Source organism: Mesoplodon densirostris, chromosome 19, assembly GCF_025265405.1.
Source record: "Mesoplodon densirostris isolate mMesDen1 chromosome 19, mMesDen1 primary haplotype, whole genome shotgun sequence".
NCBI classification, from domain to species: Eukaryota; Metazoa; Chordata; class Mammalia; order Artiodactyla; family Ziphiidae; genus Mesoplodon; species Mesoplodon densirostris.
The window spans coordinates 9,757,035-9,777,817 of record NC_082679.1 but is presented as its reverse complement, the minus strand read 5'-3'; the positions used below and the strand labels follow the sequence as shown (position 1 = coordinate 9,777,817).

The 20,783-nt window shown below is 48.9% G+C and overlaps 1 protein-coding gene across 3 annotated transcripts in view; it reads right to left on the bottom strand.

Annotated features, from left to right (window-relative positions):
• OPA3 (outer mitochondrial membrane lipid metabolism regulator OPA3) overlaps window positions 1–20,783 on the bottom strand; it is a 49,491-nt gene that overhangs the window by 1,746 nt on the left and 26,962 nt on the right. For 2 of the 3 annotated variants that reach the window (XM_060084130.1, XM_060084133.1), the window contains exon 2: window positions 13,527–16,964. The exons of the other annotated variant lie outside the window; for it this stretch is intronic. In XM_060084130.1, the coding sequence (XP_059940113.1) occupies window positions 16,528–16,964 (437 nt within the window). In that variant the 3' untranslated portion in view covers window positions 13,527–16,527. Of the gene's footprint in view, window positions 1–13,526; window positions 16,965–20,783 lie in introns of those variants that run through there. 3 annotated transcript variants of the gene reach the window in all.

Genomic DNA, 20,783 nt, shown 5'->3' with positions numbered 1-20,783 from the left:
GCCTGCTTTAACGCCAACTCCTTCCTTGTCTAATCACTTACTCATGTGAACAAGATTTAGCATTGTGATCACATGTAAATGCACATAAGCCTAGAGTTGATGTTGAAACCTGATTCACTGCAGTAATAATTAATATTCATCCACTGATACATGAATTGATGGGAAAAATAAGGTTCCTTGGGCTCATTAAGGGATGAATTTCTGAAAACATTTATACTTGACCCCTTCCAACCATCCTCCACAGCAACCAGGCCGACCTAATTAGGTTTTCTTCCTTTAAGTTAGAAGAATAACGTGCACATGGGGGGAATCATTTAGACTACATAGAAGGGGGTAAATTGCAAGACAGAAGTCCATCTTTCCACCTCCAGCTTTAGTTCTCCTATTCCTCAAAGGAATAGGAGGACTATTTTTGGGGGGGCTGCACAGCGCGGCTTGTGGGATCTCAATTCCCACACCAGGGATTGAACCCCGGCCGCAGCATTGAAAGCCTGGAATCCTAACCACTAAGAGGTTAACCACTTCTATTGGCAGACCAGCCAATAGAGAAGGACTTGAATCACCTAAGAGGATAAAATCTAAATGGCCACTAGACATGTGAAAAGATGCGGTCTTTTCATTACATGTCAGGAAAATATTAATTAAAATCACAAAGAGAAAGCACTACACACACACCAGAATGGCTGAAATGAAAAACCCACACATCCTAAGTGCTGCCAAAGATGTATCACACTCAGACTCGGAGGAGGTAATTGAGGACACCCACTCTGGCAGCTGGTTGGCAGCGACTCCTAAATTTAGCATTCAGTGCTCTATGAGCCAGCAATTCCGCTCCTGGGTGGACACCCACAGAAACCTGTCACATGTTCTCTGAAAGACATGTCCCTGCATGTTCACCTCAATGCTATGAAAAAAAGACTCTAGACCACCCAAATGCCCACCCATAGAAGGACTGGTAAAAAAGGATGCACACAGTGAAACACCCAACAGCAATGAGAACAAATGAACCACAGCAACGTACAAAAAGCTGAATAAATCTCACAGACAATGTTGAGTGAAAGAGGCCACACAAGCATACACGCTGTGTGATTCCATTTATATAAAGTCCCCAAAGAGGCAAACTCAATCCACAGGGTTACAAGTCAGGATGGTGGTTACCCTTGGGAGGCATAGTGACTAGAAGCGGGGCATGGTAGGGTTTCTGGGGGGCTGGTTATATTCTGCTTCCTGTTCTTTCTGTGAGTTTATCAAACTATACACTTAGGATTTGTACACTTTGCTTTAGGTATATTGTAATCCAGTTAAAAGTTTTCATAACCCAGGGCTTCCCTGGTGGCGCAGTGGTTAAGCATCCGCCTGCCAACGCAGGGGACACGGGTTTGAGCCCTGGTCAGGAAGATCCCACATGCTGCGCAGCAACTAAGCCCGAGCGCCACAACTACTGAGCCTGTGCCCTAGAGCCCGTGCTCTGCAACAAAAGAAGCCACCACAATGAGCAGCCCACGCACCGCAACGAAGAATACCCCCTGCTCGCTGCAACTAGAGAAAGCCTGAATGCAGCAACAAAGACCCAATGCAGCCAAAAAAAGTTTTCATGACCCAAATGAACGAGAGTTGTCCAGCCACCTTCCTGATCTCTTCCAAGTGAGTTTCACTTGCAGTATCTGGTGAGGCCCAGAGAAATGCCACTGTCTGGTGCCATGCCCTTGCTCAGTCTGTTTCCTCCCTGTTGCCCACGGGCAGCCAGACTTGGCCTTAGCCACCTGTCAGATGAGCCTGAGACATCTAACTTCAAGGTGTCTTGACTGTCTATTTAACCCTCTTCCTGTTGGTAAATTACACTGGCCCCTCCCAAAAGGAGCCCTAGTCTTATCATGCCCCCCAGGCTCCTGCCTGGGTGCAGGAAGCAGGGTCGTGATGGAACCTTGAACTCTCTATTTTCCCTGAGGGTCTGTTAAAAGGCAAAATGGATTCAGAATCCAGGACTGAGAAAGTCCAGGCCCCCACTCAAAATGGGAGGGGGACGGGCACGACTATGGCCTGTGTTAAAGGGACTCAAAGACACAATGAAAGCACATTCCTTTCTTTTTTTAAATTTTTAAATGTTTAAAAATTTATATATATTTTTTGGCTGCGCTGCGGGGCCTGCGGGATCTTAGTTCCCCAACCAGGGATCGAACCCATGCCCCCTGCAGTGGAAGCGCGGAGTCTAAACCAATGGACGGCCAGGGAATTCCCCACATTCCTTTTTGTTTAAAAACCAAAATTTGATGAGCAGTTAAGAGAGTGTTTTATAATATAATTTTATTATATGATTTTAACCACAATTTTAAAAAATATTCAAATTCCATATGTCAATTACCTCTATAAATCTAGACAGTTTCTTAAAGGTAAAGGCTCAAAAGGGAATCTCAGCCTGAAATTGAGGAGGATTTTATGTCACAATCTATAAATGAAGCTATGCTTGCCAAGCACAGTAGTTAAAACAAAACAAAGCAAAAATGGTGAAATTACTCGTTTGCTTCCCTAGCAGTGTCTTATATCCCCAGGCATGCTTTTGCCAACTTACCAACACTTCTGAAATATTTCACTACTAATAAATCTCATGATTTGCAAAGGAAAAAATTAAAAGAAGGAATGAGCTTTATATATTTCAACACAGAAAAATCTCCCAAACATAACGAGAAGAAATACAAGGTCCAAAAGATACAAACAGCGTGATAAAAACAAGAACGTGCACTATGGACACACATATATATTCAGGAAAAGTATAAAGTCTCACATGGAATAATACTCAGCAACTTCAGGACAGATGAAGGAGGAAGGAGTGAGAATGGGGTGAGGCTTATTAGCTTTAGTCCCTAAAAAAGGTAAAAAAACTCTAAACAAATAGGGCAAAATGTTAATATCTATTAATTCTAAGTGGTAGGTACATGGGTGTTTGTTATAGTATTTTCTCTATGTCTGCAATATTTCACAATTAAAAGTAAAAAATTAGTTCAAAAAGAATAACAATTCTATTTTTTGGCCATTTGGAAAAAAAAAGGATTTTGATGAATGCACAGTGATAGAAATCAGGTCAGTGCTTCCCTGAGGTCAGGTATGGCAGGAGAGATGGACTGTAAAGGAACACAAGGAAATTTGGGGGGTGAAGGAAATACTTTTAACTATGGTGGTGGTTTCATGGCAAATACCTGTGATAAAACCCATCAAAGTGAACCCTTAAAATAAGTACAGTTTATGCATGTAAGTCATACCTCAGAAAAAGTTGTTAAATAAAAAGGAATTTTATAAGATTAAGAAAGTGAGAAGGCAAGCCACAGACTAGGAGAAAATATTTGCAAATCATATATCTGATAAAGGACTTGTTGCAGAACATATAAAGAGCTCTTAAAACTCAACAATAGCTGGGAATTCCCTGGCAGTCCAGTAGTTAGAACTAGGTTCTTCCACTGCAGGGGGACCTGGTTCAATCCTTGGTCGGGGAACTAAGATTCCCACAAGCCACATGGCGCAGCCAAAAAAAAAAAAAAAAAAAAGTCAGCAGAGAAATACCAATCAAAACCACAATGAGATTCCATTTCACACCCACTAGAATAACTGTATCCAAAACAACGGCCAGTTGCACACATGTCCACATCAGCGTTATTCACAACAGCCAAAAAGTGGAAACAACCCCAAAGTCCATCAATTTGTGAATGGATAACAAAATCTGGTATATTTATACAGTGGAGTATTATTAATACATAAAAAGGAAGGGCTCAGTCCCACGAGACTGCCCACACTCCAGACATCAGCCACAAGTGGGCTTCCCAGGCCATGTTCACTTCTGACTCACTGGCTGCAAATTCAGGGCTCCCACAATTCTCTCAGATTCAATAACTGGCTAGAATGGCTCACAGAACCCCCTGAAAATGTTATACTTACAATTACAGTTTTATTATAAAAGATGTACAGAGGGTGAGGTCTAGGAGGGAACACAGAGCTTCCTTGGCTCTCTCCCTGTATCAGAAGAGCAATCAGAACAGGACTCACGTTGCCACCCAGAAAGCACTCGGTTTCATCAAAAGCGATGAAATCTTCGGCCAAGTGACTGAACTCAATCTCCAGAGCTCCCAGTATAGCTAGTTTCAAATCACAACCTGGGACTTCCCTGGTGGTCCAGTAGCTAGGGCTCTGCACTCCCAATACAGGGGGACCCGGGTTTGATCCCTGGTCGGGGAACTAGATCCTGCATGTATGCTGCAACTAAGAAGTCTATGTGCTGCAACTAAAAACCCCACATACCGCAACTAATAAATTTATTTATTTAAATCAAATCAAATCAAATCACAACCCTCTTGGGGCAGGGGGCAGAGATAAATTAGGAGTTTGGGGTTCACATATACACACTAATATATATATAATAGGTAAACAACAAGGATCTACTGTATAGCACAGGGAACTCTACTCAATATCTTGTAATAACCTATAATGGAAAAGAATCTGAAAAAAAAATATATATATATATAACGGAATCACTTTGCTGTACACCTGAAACTAACACAACATTGTAAATTAACAATATTTCAATAAAATAAAAACAAAATCACAACCCTCTATATCTTATATCTATACCTTATGTCTAGGTCTTTCTGGTGACTGGCTCGGTCTCAGTCATCCCATTAGCATAACAAAGATACACCCATCCTTTAGGAATTTATGAATGACTTTGAAGGGTTGTGTTAGGAATTGTGGTAACGCTTACATATATGCTTTATTACCAAGGGAGTTACTTGCATCTGGAGCTCATTGGTGATTGACTTTGCAGGGCAGAGGTCAGAAGACAGAAGCTGTCTTCCCCAGGTGCTGTTGGCCTCCATAACATGTGCCAACCAGGGGCCTCCAGACGCAGGCCAGGGCCCAGTACCAGTGTCAGAGGGGAATCCGGACTCCTTATCTTTTCAGGTACAGGCCTGTCCCCACCATCCTCCTCCTCCGGCCCAGCTCCCCGACCCTCACGTCTCTCTCCCCTGTAGCTCTCTTCCTCGTGCTGTTCCCACTGCTGCACGGATGGCCCCATCCCTCTAAAGGTGAGCACGGGTGCGGGGGACAGGGAAGTCTGACCCCTCTGGGGTGGCTGGGCAGCAGCGAGGGGCTCAGCTTCCACCTCCGTGCTCCGCATCAGCTGAAATGCCAACCTGAGTGTGGAATTCTGACCCACTTCCCACCCCCGGGTTCTGGGGTCGTCTGTGTGGATCTCCCATGCCAGCCCCTTGCGCTGAATATGGGTGCAGGGGGGTAGGGAGGGAGGAGAAATGGGGCATCTGCTGGGCTGGGAGGGAGAAGGGGAGTGATCAGCCGAGACAAGATCCAAAGTCAGGAGTCCGGTCCCAGCAACTCCCTGGAGGTCCCTGGAGGTTAGGACTCGGTGCTTTCACTGCTGAGGGTCAGGGTTCGATCCCTGGTTGGGGAATTAAGATCCCACAAGCCACGCAGCACGGCCAAAAATAAATAAATAAATAAAGAGTCCCATCCTACCACAGGCCCAGCTGGCGAAGCATTTCTATTATCCCTTATTTCAACCCCACTACCTGACAGCCACTTTCACTCTGGGTGACAACCCCATGAAGCAGACAATCCCATTTTAAAGATGGGAAAAGTGTGGCTCAGAGGGGTGAAGTTAACTGCCTGAGGGGGAGAACGGGGCTTAAACCCTGACCAGGCGCCTCTTCTCTTCTCTACTTGCCTAAGCAACTTCAGTGACGTTAGTTGCAGCCCTAGAACCAGCTAAGTGTACTTCTTTGGTTGTGACCTGGGCGCCCAAGGTGAGCAGTTGGTAACCCTGCGCACAAGGGCAGGAGCCCACTGAGGGCTGGAGAGCTCAGCACAGAACCCACGCCCCTGGGCCAGGAAGAAGGCGGATGAGAAGGAGGCAGCCAGAGGAGAGGGGTCACGACTGCTCTAGGGACAGAGGCGGATGGGACGTTGGACATCAATGCTGGGTAAAGGATGAATGGATGCAGGGAAATGCAAATCAGAGCCACAAGGAGATACGACTCCCCACTCACTAGGGAATGGGATAATCAGAGAGTCAGATAACACGGGTTGGCAAGGATGTGGGGAAATAAGAACTCTTATACGCTGCTGGTGGAAACGGAAAATGGGGAGGTCAATGTCCGGAATAGGCAAATCTATAGAGACAGTAAGTAGACTGGTGGCTGCCCAGGGCTGAGGGGTGTGGGGAGGTCGGAGGAAATGGGGAGCAAGTGATAATGGACACGGGGTTTCCTTTTAGGGTGATGGACATGTTCTAAAATTGATTGTGGTGCTGATTGCACAACCCTGCAAATATACTAAAAACCACTGAATTGTATGCTTTAAATGGGTGAATTGTATGATATGTGAATTCTATCTTAATAAAGGTATTTAAGAAAAAAAAAAAAAAGGGAAAAGGGAATTCCTTGGCGGTCCGGTGGTTAGGACTCTACGCTTTCACTGCCAAGGTCCTGGGTTCAATCCCTGCTCGGGGAACTAACATCCTGCAAGTTGAGAAAAAACAAAATGAATGGATGCGAGGGGGATAAGGGACGGGAGAAGGGCGCAGGCAGAGGCCCTCCGCCCAGGCCCTCCTGCTGAGCCGTGTCTGGCCCCAGGTGAGGTGCTGGTGGTGAGAAAGGAGCCGTGGCGGCTCTGTGGCAGTGTGACGCTGGACCCCCAGCACCGGAAGTGGAGCTGCTGCAGAAACTTCTACCCTTTCCACCGCCTCACGCAGAGGTGCTGCCCACCTGGGGAAGTTCATGGTCATCCCCATGAACCCAGAAAAGTCAGAGGTTGAAGACTGCAGGACATACACCCAGAAAACTCTAGGTAGGTCCTGGCCCCGCCAGTGGCTTCCCTTTCTGCTCTGGGGGTCACAGAGACCCTTTTCTCTCTCCTTCCTTCCCGGGAGCTCTGCCCTCCGTGGAGGGGCTTGTCTGCTACCGGACAGGGTGTCTGTGCCATTGACTTAGCTGCGTTCCAGCTTCCCGCCGTGTGACCTCAAACAAGGGTCCTGCTCTCTCCCAGTCTCCCTGTCACCAGGTGAAGGGTATGCACAAGAACATCTCATCCACACAGAGGGGAGCTGGGGCTTTCAAAGTCCCTTCCCACTGTTCCAGAAGTGACGTCAGGGGCAGCCCCTGACGTGTTCTGCTCTCCTCTGAGCCCCTCCCCTGCTCCAGGTCCCAGATGCCCACATGTGTGTGATAGGAAGTCTCCTGGGTGTCTCACAAGAGTGGCCGACTCCAAATGTAGGCAGGCGTGGGGGTGAAAAAGAGGCTCAGATCCTGGTTGCTGGAAGTCACAACCAGGTGGAAATCACCGGAGGGCCACTGCACCGCACTGAGGCCTGCTGCCCGCCTCAAGGGTCCCACAGACACTTCCAAGATCAGGGGAAGCCCTGTCTCTGAACTTGGGCTGGTGGTGACCTGGGTGTTTAGTTTTCTCTTCTCTGTAGTTTAGAGAATAAAATGAAGACTGGTGATGAGATTTGTGTGTGTTCTCATGCAAAGACGTCCTTGATGGAACAAGCCTGATATTGATGGGCACACACTCTGATCTGGTTTTGATGAAAAGCAAATCGTACTATTAACTGGTTAGAAATGTGGGACTTTCTTCTTTTCCTACTGGCTGATTACACTTTATGAACAGATGTTACAGAACAGCAAAGAACAAGAGCAATCTCCTTTCTAGGAAGTGGAAACTCTATGGAGCCAAAAGTGAACTTCTCCCAGGAGCATGCATCCCACCCGCCCTGTGGGAATCGTGCACTAACTCGCAGTCACATGCAGTATTCCACGTTGCAGGGAAGCCCATCCACCTGCCGTCCCGGGGGTTGTTGCCATCTGAGTCACACTTGGGAAGGGAGATAGAAGTCTTGGAACCAACCCGATGCTTTAAGTGTGACTCACCAAGCCCAGGACCTTAGCTCCCAAACTGCAAGATCACACGAGGTAACTGCACGTGATTGGTTGGTGTTGGGTGTCCTGGTCTCATGCTCCCCTGGAAAGCTGGGGAACGCTGGGGCTGTGATACTTCCCTCTGCTCCCAGACCCCCTCTCTACACTTGCCTGCCCTTCTCTGCTCCCAGGAAGCTGAGTGCCTATCCTCTGTTTCTGGTGGGCACGACTTTGGGCGGTACCCTCAAGAGAGGAGGGGACAGGTGGACTTCCCTGGTGGCACAGTGGTTAAGAATCCGCCTGCCAATGCAGGGGACACGGGTTCAAGCCCTGGTCCAGGAAGATCCCACATGCCGCAGAGCAACTAAGCCTGTGCGCCACAACTACTGAGCCTGTGCTCTAGAGCCCGTGAGCCACAACTACTGAAGCCCGCGAGCCACAACTACTGAAGCCCACGCACCTAGAGCCCGTGCTTCACAAAAAGAGAAGCCACTGCAATGAGAAACCTGCGCACCGCAACGAAGAGTAGCCCCCGCTTGCCGCAACTAGAGAAAGCCCGCTCGCAGCAACAAAGATCCAACATAGCCAAAAATAAATAAATAAAATAAATTTTTTTAAAAAGGCGAGGGGGACAGGAGAAGGTGGAGGTGGGCATGTCTCCCCTGTCCCCTCCGTGGCTGGGCTGCAGCTCTTCCACCTGCCTATCTTGGTGCTGGTCCTGGTGCCTTTCTGACCATCTCTGGGTGGTGTCCAGTCCCTGGGAGCCTTAGCTCCTCCCTGGATCCTTCACCACTCCTGCCCACACTGCTGTCCTGAATGCGCTTCAGTAAACAAAACTAACAAAGCAAACACGCAGGAAAAACTCACACAGCTGCTCAGGGCTCTCAGGGGTCCTGAGGTCCTGCACAAATCTGCCATCGCCAGCTCATCTTGCCCCACCCCTGCCCTGCTCCAGCCACTCCGACCATTCCCTGTGGCCACCAGGTCTTTGCACATGCCGTGCCCTTTACAAGAACACCCTTCCCTCGGAAACGGCTGCTCATAAATGAGAAGGGCTCATAAATCCACCCTCACCTGGCCAAGGGGGTCTGACACCTTCTCCTCCAAGACTCCTTATTGGTCACTTAAAATACAGATCTAGAGCATTTTATAGAATGATTCCCATTTTGTACGTATATGTGTATCTACCAATATATATACGATGCCTCACTTTTTTCTCTATACACACGCATGCGCATTTAGGATCATGAAACAGAGCTAAAAGTTAACAATGATCATCTCTGGGCAGTGGAATTACAGATGATTGTTTTCATTTCATTTTTTGTTTCCCAGTGTTTGCTGCGGTTTCTATAGTGAGCCTGCTGTCTCTTGAACTCTGTAGAAAATACGATTGGGAAGAAAAAAAAAAAAAGAAAACATGATTGGGAAACAAAGTGATCGGAATGGGATTCCTTTTGATACTGACTCCTTGAACTCCAGGCCATCCAGTGCCCTCAGCTCCCAAGTCACGAAAGGCCTGGAGCCATACCTTCCTTTCCATAGCCCCAGGCCCCATATGATCTGGTCACCGGCCCCTCGTCCTGCCCACTAAACTCCAGGACTAAGCCACGAAATCTCTTTTTTTTTTTTGCACATCCCTCCTCACTCCCATCTCTGGGCCTTTGCACAAGCTGTTCCCTCTGCACCTGGACTTCACCCCATGTATCTTTTCCTTTGTTGAATGTAATCTGTATCCTTCCACTGCAATAAATTATAACCATGTGTATATCAGCTTTTCTGAGTCCTATGAGTCCTTCTTAGCAAATCATTGGGTCTGAGGGTGGTTTGGAGGAACCCTGACACAAGGAGATTCAAAGATATGACTCTCGGGCTTCCCTGGTGGCGCAGTGGTTAAGAGTCCGCCTGCCAATGCAGGGGACATGGGTTTGTGCCCCGATCCGGGAAGATCCCACATGCCGCGGAGCGGCTGGGCCCGTGAGCCATGGCCGCTGAGCCTGCGCGTCCGGAGCCTGTGCTCCGCAACGGGAGAGGCCAGGGCAGCAAAACCATTCTGTATGACATTATAATGGTGGATACATGTCATTATACATTTGTCCAAACCCACGGAATATACGACACCAAGAGTGAACCTTAATGTAAACTACTGACTTTAGTAATATATCAATATTTGCTTCTCAACTGTAACAAATGTACACACTAACGCAAGATGTTAGTAACAGGGGCAACTACGTGCGCCTATGGGGGGAGGAGATATGTGGGAATTCTCTGTACTTTCCGCTCCATTTTTCTATAAGCCTAAAACTGCTCAAAAAGTAAAGTCTATTAATCTTCAAAAATGCATATCAAGGAGCAAAGGCACAGGAATAACTCAGATAAGTTTGAAAATAAGAACAAGACTGGCAGGTTGCCTTGAAGAGACCAAAAAATATTTTCAAGCTCTTGGCATTCAGAAGACCTGGTGTTGGTGCAGGACAGACAAACGGTTGACAGAACAGGATTGAGAAAAGGGTACTTATGTCCGGGGAACACAGCGAACGCTGCTGTCCAGTCTCAGGTGAGGAGGGAAAGGATGGGCCATTCCGTGCACTTCGAGATGTCAGCCAGCCATACGTTTAGAAACTGAAGAACAGACATCCCAACGTTATACTCATTAGGAACCAAAACACAATGCAACACAAGCTCAGTGAATGACAAGCACAAAGAAAACGTCGATACAAATATTAGAAGAAGGGAGTTGGAGATATAAATTCTTGGGGTTGAGAAGCCCTTCTCAAATAAAACAGAAAAAACAAGTGCTCATAGATTCAGTTACTTAAAAATGAAAAAAACTTCAGTAGGACAAAACACACCAGAAACGACATTAATTTCAGACAATGAAAACAGGCATTTTTCAAAAGCAGAACAAACGTCCAATAAATGGCCGAAAAGACGCTCAGCCTACAGGTAAAACAAGAAAATGCAAATTAAAAGAATAATGAAATTCTACTGTGCACTTGTTTCGGCTGAAAATTTTTTAAGTTTGATAATTCCAAGTGTTGACAGTTCCTCTGACACTTCGCAGAGCTTTTAGGGGGCATTTTTGTATTAACTATAAATGTTTGTAACCTATGCGGTTCTTTAGCACTTGGCATCTCCCTGAGGAAACGCTCATGCTGGCCAGAGAGGTGTGTGCAGATCGCTCACAAGAGGGAAGAGGGGGACAGCGTCCATGCCCACAAAGGTGGCATGGCCAGATCACTCCCAAAAGGGTTCTGCCAACATTGCCCCCAAACCAGAGACAGGATTCCTTTCAGGGAGGGGACTTTGGTTTCTCTGGAATGGCTGAACTCTAGGAAGAGACTATCAAAATATAATAAGTATCAAGGCACAAGGATGTGGCCTCCGAGTAAGGCAGGCATCTTGGACGTCACGGACCTCACGGTACCCCCGGCCCCAGGTCCATATCAGCCCTTACTTAGTGGAGGCGCCTCTGGGAAGCCTGGCCTGGGCGCTGCCATTCCAGGGGTGAGGGGAGACCTAAGACCAGAGTCCCAAGTCCGAGCCCACCACCTCCAGTTGCCTCCTTCCTCCAGGACGTCCCAAATGGACTGCAGTAGCATGGCCTGATGGAGGCGCCTGCGAGATAAAAGAATGTCAGTTTCACAGCGCAAGGAGAGAGACCAGGACTGTCTTTCCAGCCCCCGCTGGCTGCAATTCAGAACAAATAACCAAAGCCTGCCAGAGGGCTCCCAGATCTGAGGCGACCAGGGGCTAGGGAAGGGCAAGGCTATCCCTATCTCCTCACACAGCCTCACCATCTCAGCACCAGTATGTCCCTTGTCCACACACAGAGCAAAAACTTGAAGCCATCAATAACTCCCCACCTCCCATCACTCAGTAAATCCTGTCTGCTCCATCTCTGATACATTAATATGCCCAGAATCCCACTTCTGTCTACCTCCACTGTCTCCGCCTGGTCCAGCCACCATCGCCTCCCGCTTGGACAATCACAGCTGCCTCTTCGCCGGGCTGGCGGCTTCCACCTTTGCCCCCCATAGTGTGTCTGGGGATCCTGTTAAAACTAAGCCAGCTCACATCCCTCTTCTGCTCAGAGCACCTCCCGTGGCTCCTGCTCACCCCACAGTAAAAGCCAAAGTCTTCGCCGTGGCCCAAGGCAGCCCGCTTTACGTAGGTTTGTATAAGCCATACATATGTGTATGCTTTTCTTTATGAAATAGAATAAAAGTGAATAGAAAGTAACAGAGTGCGTTGCACACGGTAGGGGCAATTATTGTTTAGCGAAACTTTTGTTCTAACAAGATATGTAATATATGATATATAATATATGATGTTAATATATAGTATCATGTGTTATATAATACACAATAGATTTTATATGGTTATCATACATATTAGGTATATATGATACATATATATACAGCTGTAGTTTTTCTTCATGAAATGCAATACAACAGGAAATATCAAACTGCACTGCACATATTAGTTATTTGCGAAATTTTCATTCCAATGGTAAATATATACACACACAACATGGAATATATAATGTCATGTGACATATTACACAAAAAATATTTTTATATTCCATTATATGTGGCATTATATTCCATTATGTCACATAATGCATGAATTACACAGCGTTTATCCTACGTATATAGGGTGAATTGTGAATTATTATATAAATATGAATATGGTGGACTATATAAACTATGCGTCTCATTGCGCCTTGCTGCCGTAGACTGAAGGGGAGAGTCTGAGATCTTCGAACAGCAGGGTTATCACAGCATCTCCAGGGAGTAGCTCCTGTGGGTGGGGAATGACGGAAGCGGGAGCGGACAGGGAGGCCCGATGGGGCATCAGAGCTGGTAAGACCCTCCAGAGCTGTGCCAATGGAGGCAAAAGGGGGCCAGCCTTTGTGCCCGAGCCCCTCACCCATCCTTCTCCCCTTGCTTACTCTGTTCTAGGGTCCGTAAACTCTTTACGGAAAGGCCTTGACAGTAAATATTTGCATCTTTGAAGGCCACGTGGTATTTATCGCAAATGACTCAAATCTGTCATTGCCGTGCAAAAGCAACCATAAAAAATATACATCAACACATGGGTGTGGCTATGTCCCAATAAATCTTTGTTCCCAAAGACAGGCAGTGCCAGGCCCTTGGTCCCCTAACCCCGGCTGAATTCTGAGAGCAGATCCTCAAGCTGTTCCAGGGAAAGGCTGATCCCCACGCCTGCCTCAGGGCCTCTGTAGATACTAACAATGCTCTCTGGCAGCTCCTCTGAGGGTCACCTCCTCCCTGAGGACCTGATCGAAATCAGCCATCCCTATTACTCCCGAACTCTTTCTTCTCAGCCCTCATCACCCCGACACTGGATCATTTTTCTTTGTCTGCTTCCCTCCACTAGATGTTGGCTCCGTGGTGGCGATGACCTTGTCTTGTTCCTGGCTGACTCCCAGCTATTAGAATGGGGCCAGGCACGCAGCAGGTGCTCAGTCAACATTTGTCTAGCGAGCGGGTGGATGATGCCCTTTTGGGGCTTTTTTTAAATATGGGGAAAAAATGCATCAACTTGAAGACAACCAATTTGGATTACAAATTTATTCTAACCCCTCTCCCCAAGTCACAAATGTATACAAAATGTTAGCTAGCAGGAAACCCGAGCAATGAAGCACCCTCTGGCCTGGTGCATTTTGAGAGGGGACTCTTCCACTTCCACACATGCTGATCCCACCCCCACCCAGTGGGTGAAGCGGATGCATCCCACGAGGTCTCGCCACACATTAAGTACACGTCAGGGCTGAGTTTTGAGTCTCGGAGATGTGAGAGCAGCACTACGTCACGGTCAGGATGGCGCAGGGGTTACGGGTTCTGACCCAGGCTGCCTGTCTTCACACCTCCCCCCTGCTTCTTCCCTGCCTGTGTGACCTTGGGTAGGTGATATTCCCTCTCTGTGCCTCGGTTTCCTCATCAAGGCAACAAAGAAAATGTTATGGGGACTAGGTAAAGCACTTAGAACAGTGCCCCGCACCTAACCAGAGCTCAATAAACTCCACCTATTTTGATAATGACCACACCTTATTGACATGATGTGGGGAGGGCAGTAAAACAGTCCCTGGCCTCCAGCAACCCGTGCTCCAGACATGTGTCAGTGCCAGAGTGGACTTCCCTGGGGTAACCATGGCAACAGGCACTAAGCCTGCTCACCCGGCTCCATCAATCTCCCCATCACCCAGTGGTCACTCTGTCTCTTGCCTTCTTCCCCTCGTCATTTAACCCACTCAAGTCACTTCCAATTTTAAAGACACCCCTACCTGGGGCCCACCTCCCTCAGCTCCCTCTACACCAGAGGGGGCTCTTCTAGAAGGAATTAAGATGTTGTTTCAGAACCCTGGTTTCTTGGTTTTCTCTCTGGGTAGGTCTTGTGTTCAGAGTATTTTCACTCTGCTGGGGAAGTGAGGTGAGAGAGGAAGGGAGAGAAAGCTGGCCCCTCCCACTTCACCTAGAGCTGCTGGGAAACGGGCCCAGGTGGAATGGATCTAACCTCATTCATTAAATGCTAAGATCTTGGGTGTAATCTGGGGCTGTTCCGACAGAGAACTGTGCCCCCCCCACTCTCAGTGCTGCCCCTGGGGTGCCTCTGGCCTCTGTGTAGAGATCTCTGCCCCTCTCCCAGTAATCCGCCCCCCTCTCATCTTCCTCCCTGCCCTGTACCAGTACCCTCGAGCACCCTGCAGCCCTTCTCCATCTCCCTCCCTGCCTCTGCTCTTACTGCTTCACCTCACTGGCTTGTTGGCCTTGGGCAAGTCCCTTTGCTTCCGCTGGGCCTCAGTTTCCCCATCTTGGATGATCCTCTACCACTCACCCCCATCAGAACTCTCTCAGCTTCTCTCCTAATTTTAACGAGGCTTATACTCATTTTGGAGATCAGATCATGATTCTCTGACACATCCTTCCGATGACTTCCTCTCTCCAGGGCTCTTTCAATTGGGAAACATCTACAGTCTGAAAGACAGAATGCAGACTGCTGGGGCCCAGACCCCTCCCGCTTCAGAGGTGAGTCCTGGAAGAGACTCCAGGTAATGAATGGTGGTTCCTGGACTGTTCCTCTCACCCTTGTGGTTCCCTGAATGCCCCACGGGGTTGGCAGGAGTCCCAGCGTACTCCTAGGGTGGGGAGGTGCAGTGGGTTGAATGGTGGCCCACCAAAAGATGTGTCCACATCCTAACCCAGGGAAAGTTATGGGAGCTTATGTGGAAAAAGGGTCTTTGTAGATGTAATTCAGTTAAGGATTTCAAAGTGAAATCATCCTAGATTTAGGGTAAGCCCTAAATCCAATGACAGGAGTCTTTCCAAGAGACAGAGAGCAAAAGAAGGCCATGTGAAGATGGAGGCAGAGACTGGAGATAGGGGGCCCCAAGCCAAGGAATGCCTGAGGCCAACAGAAGCTGAAGAGGCCAGGAAGGATCCTCCCCTAGAGCCTGTGGAGGGAGCGTGACCCTGCGAACACCTTGATTTCAGATCTCTGGCCTCCAGAACTGTGAAAGAATAAACTCCTGTTGTTTTAAGCCACCGAGTTTGTGGTCATTTGCTATGGCAGCCCAAGAAACTAAATAACAAAAGTAAGACCAACTGGTGGCCTAGCCCAGTGGGATAGAGGGGGTTATGGAGGCAGGAGGGGGACAGCTGGACCAGTCCAGAGCTGCAGGGAAGGAAGGCAATAACAGCACAGAGATCTATAGATTTGATGGAACATGGGGGCTCTGGTCATGGCCGGCAGTCCCCTGAGAGAGGCCACTGAAGAAGACAGTGGGGAAGGTAGGAAAGGACACGTCAGGAAAGGCCCAGGGACTCTGAGGACAGGTTAACAGGGGGCTGAGGCTGAAAGACAGGTCGGACTAGCCACAGACAAGATCAAATTTTCCACCAGAGGCAGGGTTGGTAGGGCATTACCAGAAGACCCTGCAGAGCCATTCCAGTGGGTTGTGCCGTAGACTGAAGAATGAGGGGGGTTCTGTTGGAATATTCCATTTGAGTGTCTCAGGAGAAGGTACCACGGATCAGGTTAAGGTGAAAGGTGTAATATTAGATGGGTCAACTGCAAGCCAAGATCCCTTTTTTTTTCCCTCATAAGAGGAGTGATGCCCAGAGAAAGCCCACCTTAGAAGGTGGGAGAGGCAGAAGCTCACTGAAAGACACTGCGTTTCCTTAAGACAGCCTGTACCAACTGACAAAGGGAAGGAGGTATTCCGATGTAAGAGTCCCAGGGAAAAGTAACACTGCTCAGGTAAATGGAGGGCTGATAGGTTGATTTGGCTCAAGTCCGGTTCCATTTTTTCTTCTGCCAGAGGAGTGAGCATGTTGTCCTGCTGGCTGGGACCCCATAGGTCTGTGTGGTTTGGAGTGGACTGGAGAGACAGCAGTGCAGACTGTACCAAATGAGCTAGAGGTTGGAGGGGGCTATGTTGGAACGCTTCACGGGCTGGGGGCTGGTCGCAGGGGAAGGTACCACGGCTCAGTATGGGGTGACCTAATTCAAGTTCCATCCACATCCCGGTGGTTTCCACTGGGCCAGCACAGGTAGGGGCAACGCAGGGAGAAGGCCACGTCTAAGTTCAGGCTTCGGCCGGCTCCTTTCCCTCGGAGGAGGACACTTCCTGGGATGTGGATGCTGCCTGGGGCGCGGGCGGCGGGTGCGGGGCGCAGAGCTGGGCGCGCACCTCTTGCATCTGCGCCTGCAGCTCCTCCAGGGCGCCCCGCGGCGGCGCCGCCTGCACCTGCGCCTGCAGGGCCTCCAGCGCCAGCGCCAGGCGGCCCACCTCGTCCCGCATCGCGTCCCAGGCGGCGCACTGCTCCTCTTCCTTGTGACGCTGGTGCGTCTGGTGGCGCCAGTACTCCAGCACCAGGCAGCCGCCGCCCACGAGGAAGACGGTGGCCTCGCCCAGCAGCTCGGCGCCCAGCTCGGCGGCCGCCTCCTCGTTCAGCGGCTTGATGACCGTGCCCCGGAAGCCCATGATGCGCATCTTGGTCCGCATCTCCACCCAGTGGTACACTGCGGGGGAAGAGAGGGGTCAGGTCATGCACTGGGAGCCCCCTGCCAACCCCGCCCCTCCATGCCTTGGTGTCCAGGTGGGAGAAATGGGGACACAGCAGCCAAAATCACCAGGGGGTACTTTATTTATTTATTTATTTATTTATTTTTTGCGGTACGCGGGCCTCTCACTGTTGTGGCTTCTCCCGTTGCGGAGCACAGGCTCCGGATGTAAAGCCTCAGCGGCCATGGCTCACGGGCTTAGCCGCTCCGCGGAATGTGGGATCTTGCCGGACCGGGGCATGAACCCGTGTCCCCTGCATCGGCAGGCGGACTCTCAACCACTGCGCCATCAGGGAAGCCCCACCAGGGGGCACTTTAAATAAGACCCCTGCACCTGGCCTGGTCCCAGGAATGCCAGTCACCCCACCTGGGGTGAACTTCAGAGCATCTTTTTTTTTTTTTTTTTTTAATTTGTTTTTTTTTATTTTTTATTTTTGGCTGTATTGGGTCTTCGCCGCTGTGCCCGGGCTTTCTCTAATTGCGGTGAGTGGGTACTACTCTTTGTTGCAGTGCGTGGGCCTCTCATTGTCATGTGCGGGCTCTAGAGCTCAGGCTCAGTAGTTGTGGCGCATGGGCTTAGCTGCTCCGCGGCATGTGGGATCCTCCCGGACCAGGGCTCGAACCCGTGTTCCCTGCATTGGCAGGCAGATTCCCAACCACTGCGCCACTAGGGAAGCCCCCAGAGCATCTTTTTAAGTCTCCCAGAAAATTCTGGCAAGGAGCCAGGAATGAGAAACTCTGCCCCACAGGGGAGGTCCTGAGACTGGGGACCAAGCCCCTGGAAGGTCACTAGGAGCTCCCAGGCTGCAAACTCCCAGGAAGGTGTAAAGAAAGGGTCAACTGCTGGAAGCTTAGATCCTTCTGCTTGCCCCTTGAGCCACCTCCCCTGGCACCGTCGCCCCACCCACTGCCAAGAAGGCAGACCCCCTTTCTTTCCAGATCTTCCCCAAATGCAAAATCAGGGCTGCAACGGACAGGGACCTCCTGGATCCAAAGAAAGGGCAACAGAAATGTAGGAATCGGGGGCTTCCCTGGTGGCGCAGTCGTTGAGAGTCCGCCTGCCGATGCAGGGGACACGGGTTCGTGCCCCGGTCTGGGAAGATCCCACATGCCACGGAGCGGCTGGGCCCGTGCGCGTCCGGAGCCTGTGCTCCGCAACGGGAGAGGCCACCACAGTGAGAGGCCCGCGTACCGCAAAAAAAAAAAAAAAAAGAAATGTAGGAATCGACGCTAAGAGACTGTGAGCACAGGGTGACCAACCCTCTTCGCAAGTCTGGTGCCTCCCATCCGAGATCTTCACCGGCCCTGGAGATGGAGCTGATAAGAGCCGTGAGCTCTTCACGGTGAGGTTTTGGGCACATACCTCGGAAGAAGCTCAGAGCTGACTGATGCTGCTGGAACAAAAACTTGCTTGCCCAGCTGTTCCTTTGTGAAGGAAGATTCTCAGCATTTGAGTCTTAGAAACCAAGGCCGAATTGATGCTGAACCCTGACTCACTCCTGTAATAGTTAACATTCATCCAAGGATACGTGGGATTATTGGGGATGCCCTGTTTTCTAGCTCATTTGGAGATTCACTTCCTATCATTTTACTTTTAACGTTTAATAATTATCCATGAAAATGCATAAAATATAAAATGTTTTAAATTAATTGTAGACTAATAATCTTAAAGGTAATTCAATCCAGGAGAAAATATTTTAACATTTAGAATCTTATGGTCTCAGGAAATTAAACAAATTAAAAATTGAACTTCTGTACATATTTTGATTGCTGACACATCATTTATTAGATAGAATTCTGTGGGAAAGGGAACTGTAAATATAAGTTCAAGGACAAAAAGGAACAATGTAAAATTTCCGACTGTAAAAGAAGAGCTTGCTCATTTTTTTTTTCTTATAAACTGGACATTGGCAGGCACCACATCACAAGAGTATGTGGATTGCATTAGATACTTCAAAGAAAGGATGCTCCGGGTGCTTAAAAATTTCAGTATTCTTAACACACCAGAAATTACTGGGCTGGACAAAAAGTTCGCTTGGGTTTTTCCATAAGATGTTTTTTGTTTTTAAGTAATTAATTAATTAATTTTTGGCTGTGTTGGGTCTTCATTGCTGTGCGCGGGCTTTCTCTAGTTGCAGCGAGCGGGAGCTACTCTAAGTTGTGGTGCGCAGGCTTCTCATTGCGGTGGCTTCTCTTGTTGCGGAGCACAGGCTCTAGGTGCGCGGGCTTCAGTAGTTGTGGCACGCGGGCTCAGTAGTTGTAACTTGCGGGCTCTAGAGCGCAGGCTCAGTAGTTGTGGCACACGGACTTAGTTGCTCCGCGGCATGGGGGATCTTCCTGGACCAGGGCTCGAACCCATGTCCTCTGCACTGGCAGGCCGATTCTTAGCCACTGAGCCACCAGGGAAGCCCTTCCATAAGATGTTACAGAACTTTTTGGCCAACCCAATATATCCTTTGCAGGTACTTGAACTTATGAACAGAAGTTTTAGCTGTCAACTTGAAAATGCACTAGACGGTATATAACTTTTCAATTTTTTAAAGGAGTAAAATTTTAAAAATGTTTTTGTTTGTTTCATGAAACGAAATTTTTTTTTAAGTAGAAAAATGTTTGAGAAGCTCTGCCTGGAGCCGGTGGTAGGATCCGAGGAGTGTACCCAGGGCCCTCTCAGTATGCCAGCTGCTGCGGTCACCATTACTACCAATTGTTACGTAGGCCCTGGTGCTGTGGGGTTCCTGGGGTCCAGGCTGCGAAGGACCCTCCCACACTGAGGTCCCAGCATCAGGTCATCCTGAGGTCCACGTGGGGCTCTGCCACCTACTGTGTGGGCGATGACAGTTCATTTTGAGGCTCCTCCGTAAGAGGGAGATGATGACCATACACCAGCCCTGCTGCTTCTTAACACCACATTCCCTTCCACTGTTCTGGTCCAGGCTCTGTCCCAGCTCTGACCAATGTCCCCTTCTTGACCTCCCTATTCAGGGACCCTCCATCCCTCCCATCAGTCTGTGTATTCTTTTCAAAGCGCCTATCACAACTGGGAATGATTCTGTCATCCAGCCAGTTGTTTGCACTCCGTCTCCGCACTGGACTGTGAGCCCCACGAGGGTGGACCCAGGGCTGTCACAGCCATGGCTGTGTCCCTAGCACCGTCCAGAACCAGGCCAGGCACACAGATGACGCTCAGTACATCTCGTTGACTGCGTCAATGGGTCTCTGCCCCAGCTTCCTCCCCATCTGCCAGCCCCCGCCTCACCCCCTGCAACTGTTCTCCATGTAGCAATCAGGAGCTGCTTAAAAGACAACAAAACCCCAAAAAACTACCACTCTTTTCACTAATAAAAGTAACGCACTGCATGAAAATCAAGTACTTAAACTATAAAATTAAAAGCCAGGAATTCCCTGGCGGTCCAGTGGTTAGGACTCCGCACTCTCACTGCTGAGGGCGTGGGTTCAATCCCTGGTCGGGGAGCTAAGATGCCACATGCCGAGCAACACGGCCAAAAAAAAAAAAAAGAATAAGTTGGAACAAAAACGAAAATAGCCAAAGTAGTCCCCCCACCTAGTCCTGATCCCTCAAACATACCTCTAAATCTTGCCCTAACAGGCCTTTTTGTCTCCTAGCATCCTCTCCCTGACATCTGATAATAAGCATACGTTGCTCATCTCTATTTCTGAGTTTTCCAACTGGAAATTTGCTTGTATTTATAAAACTATTTCCTGTTGGTCCCTCGGCCCCACCATAAAAGATGAGCAGTTCTTCCCCATGCAGCCTGT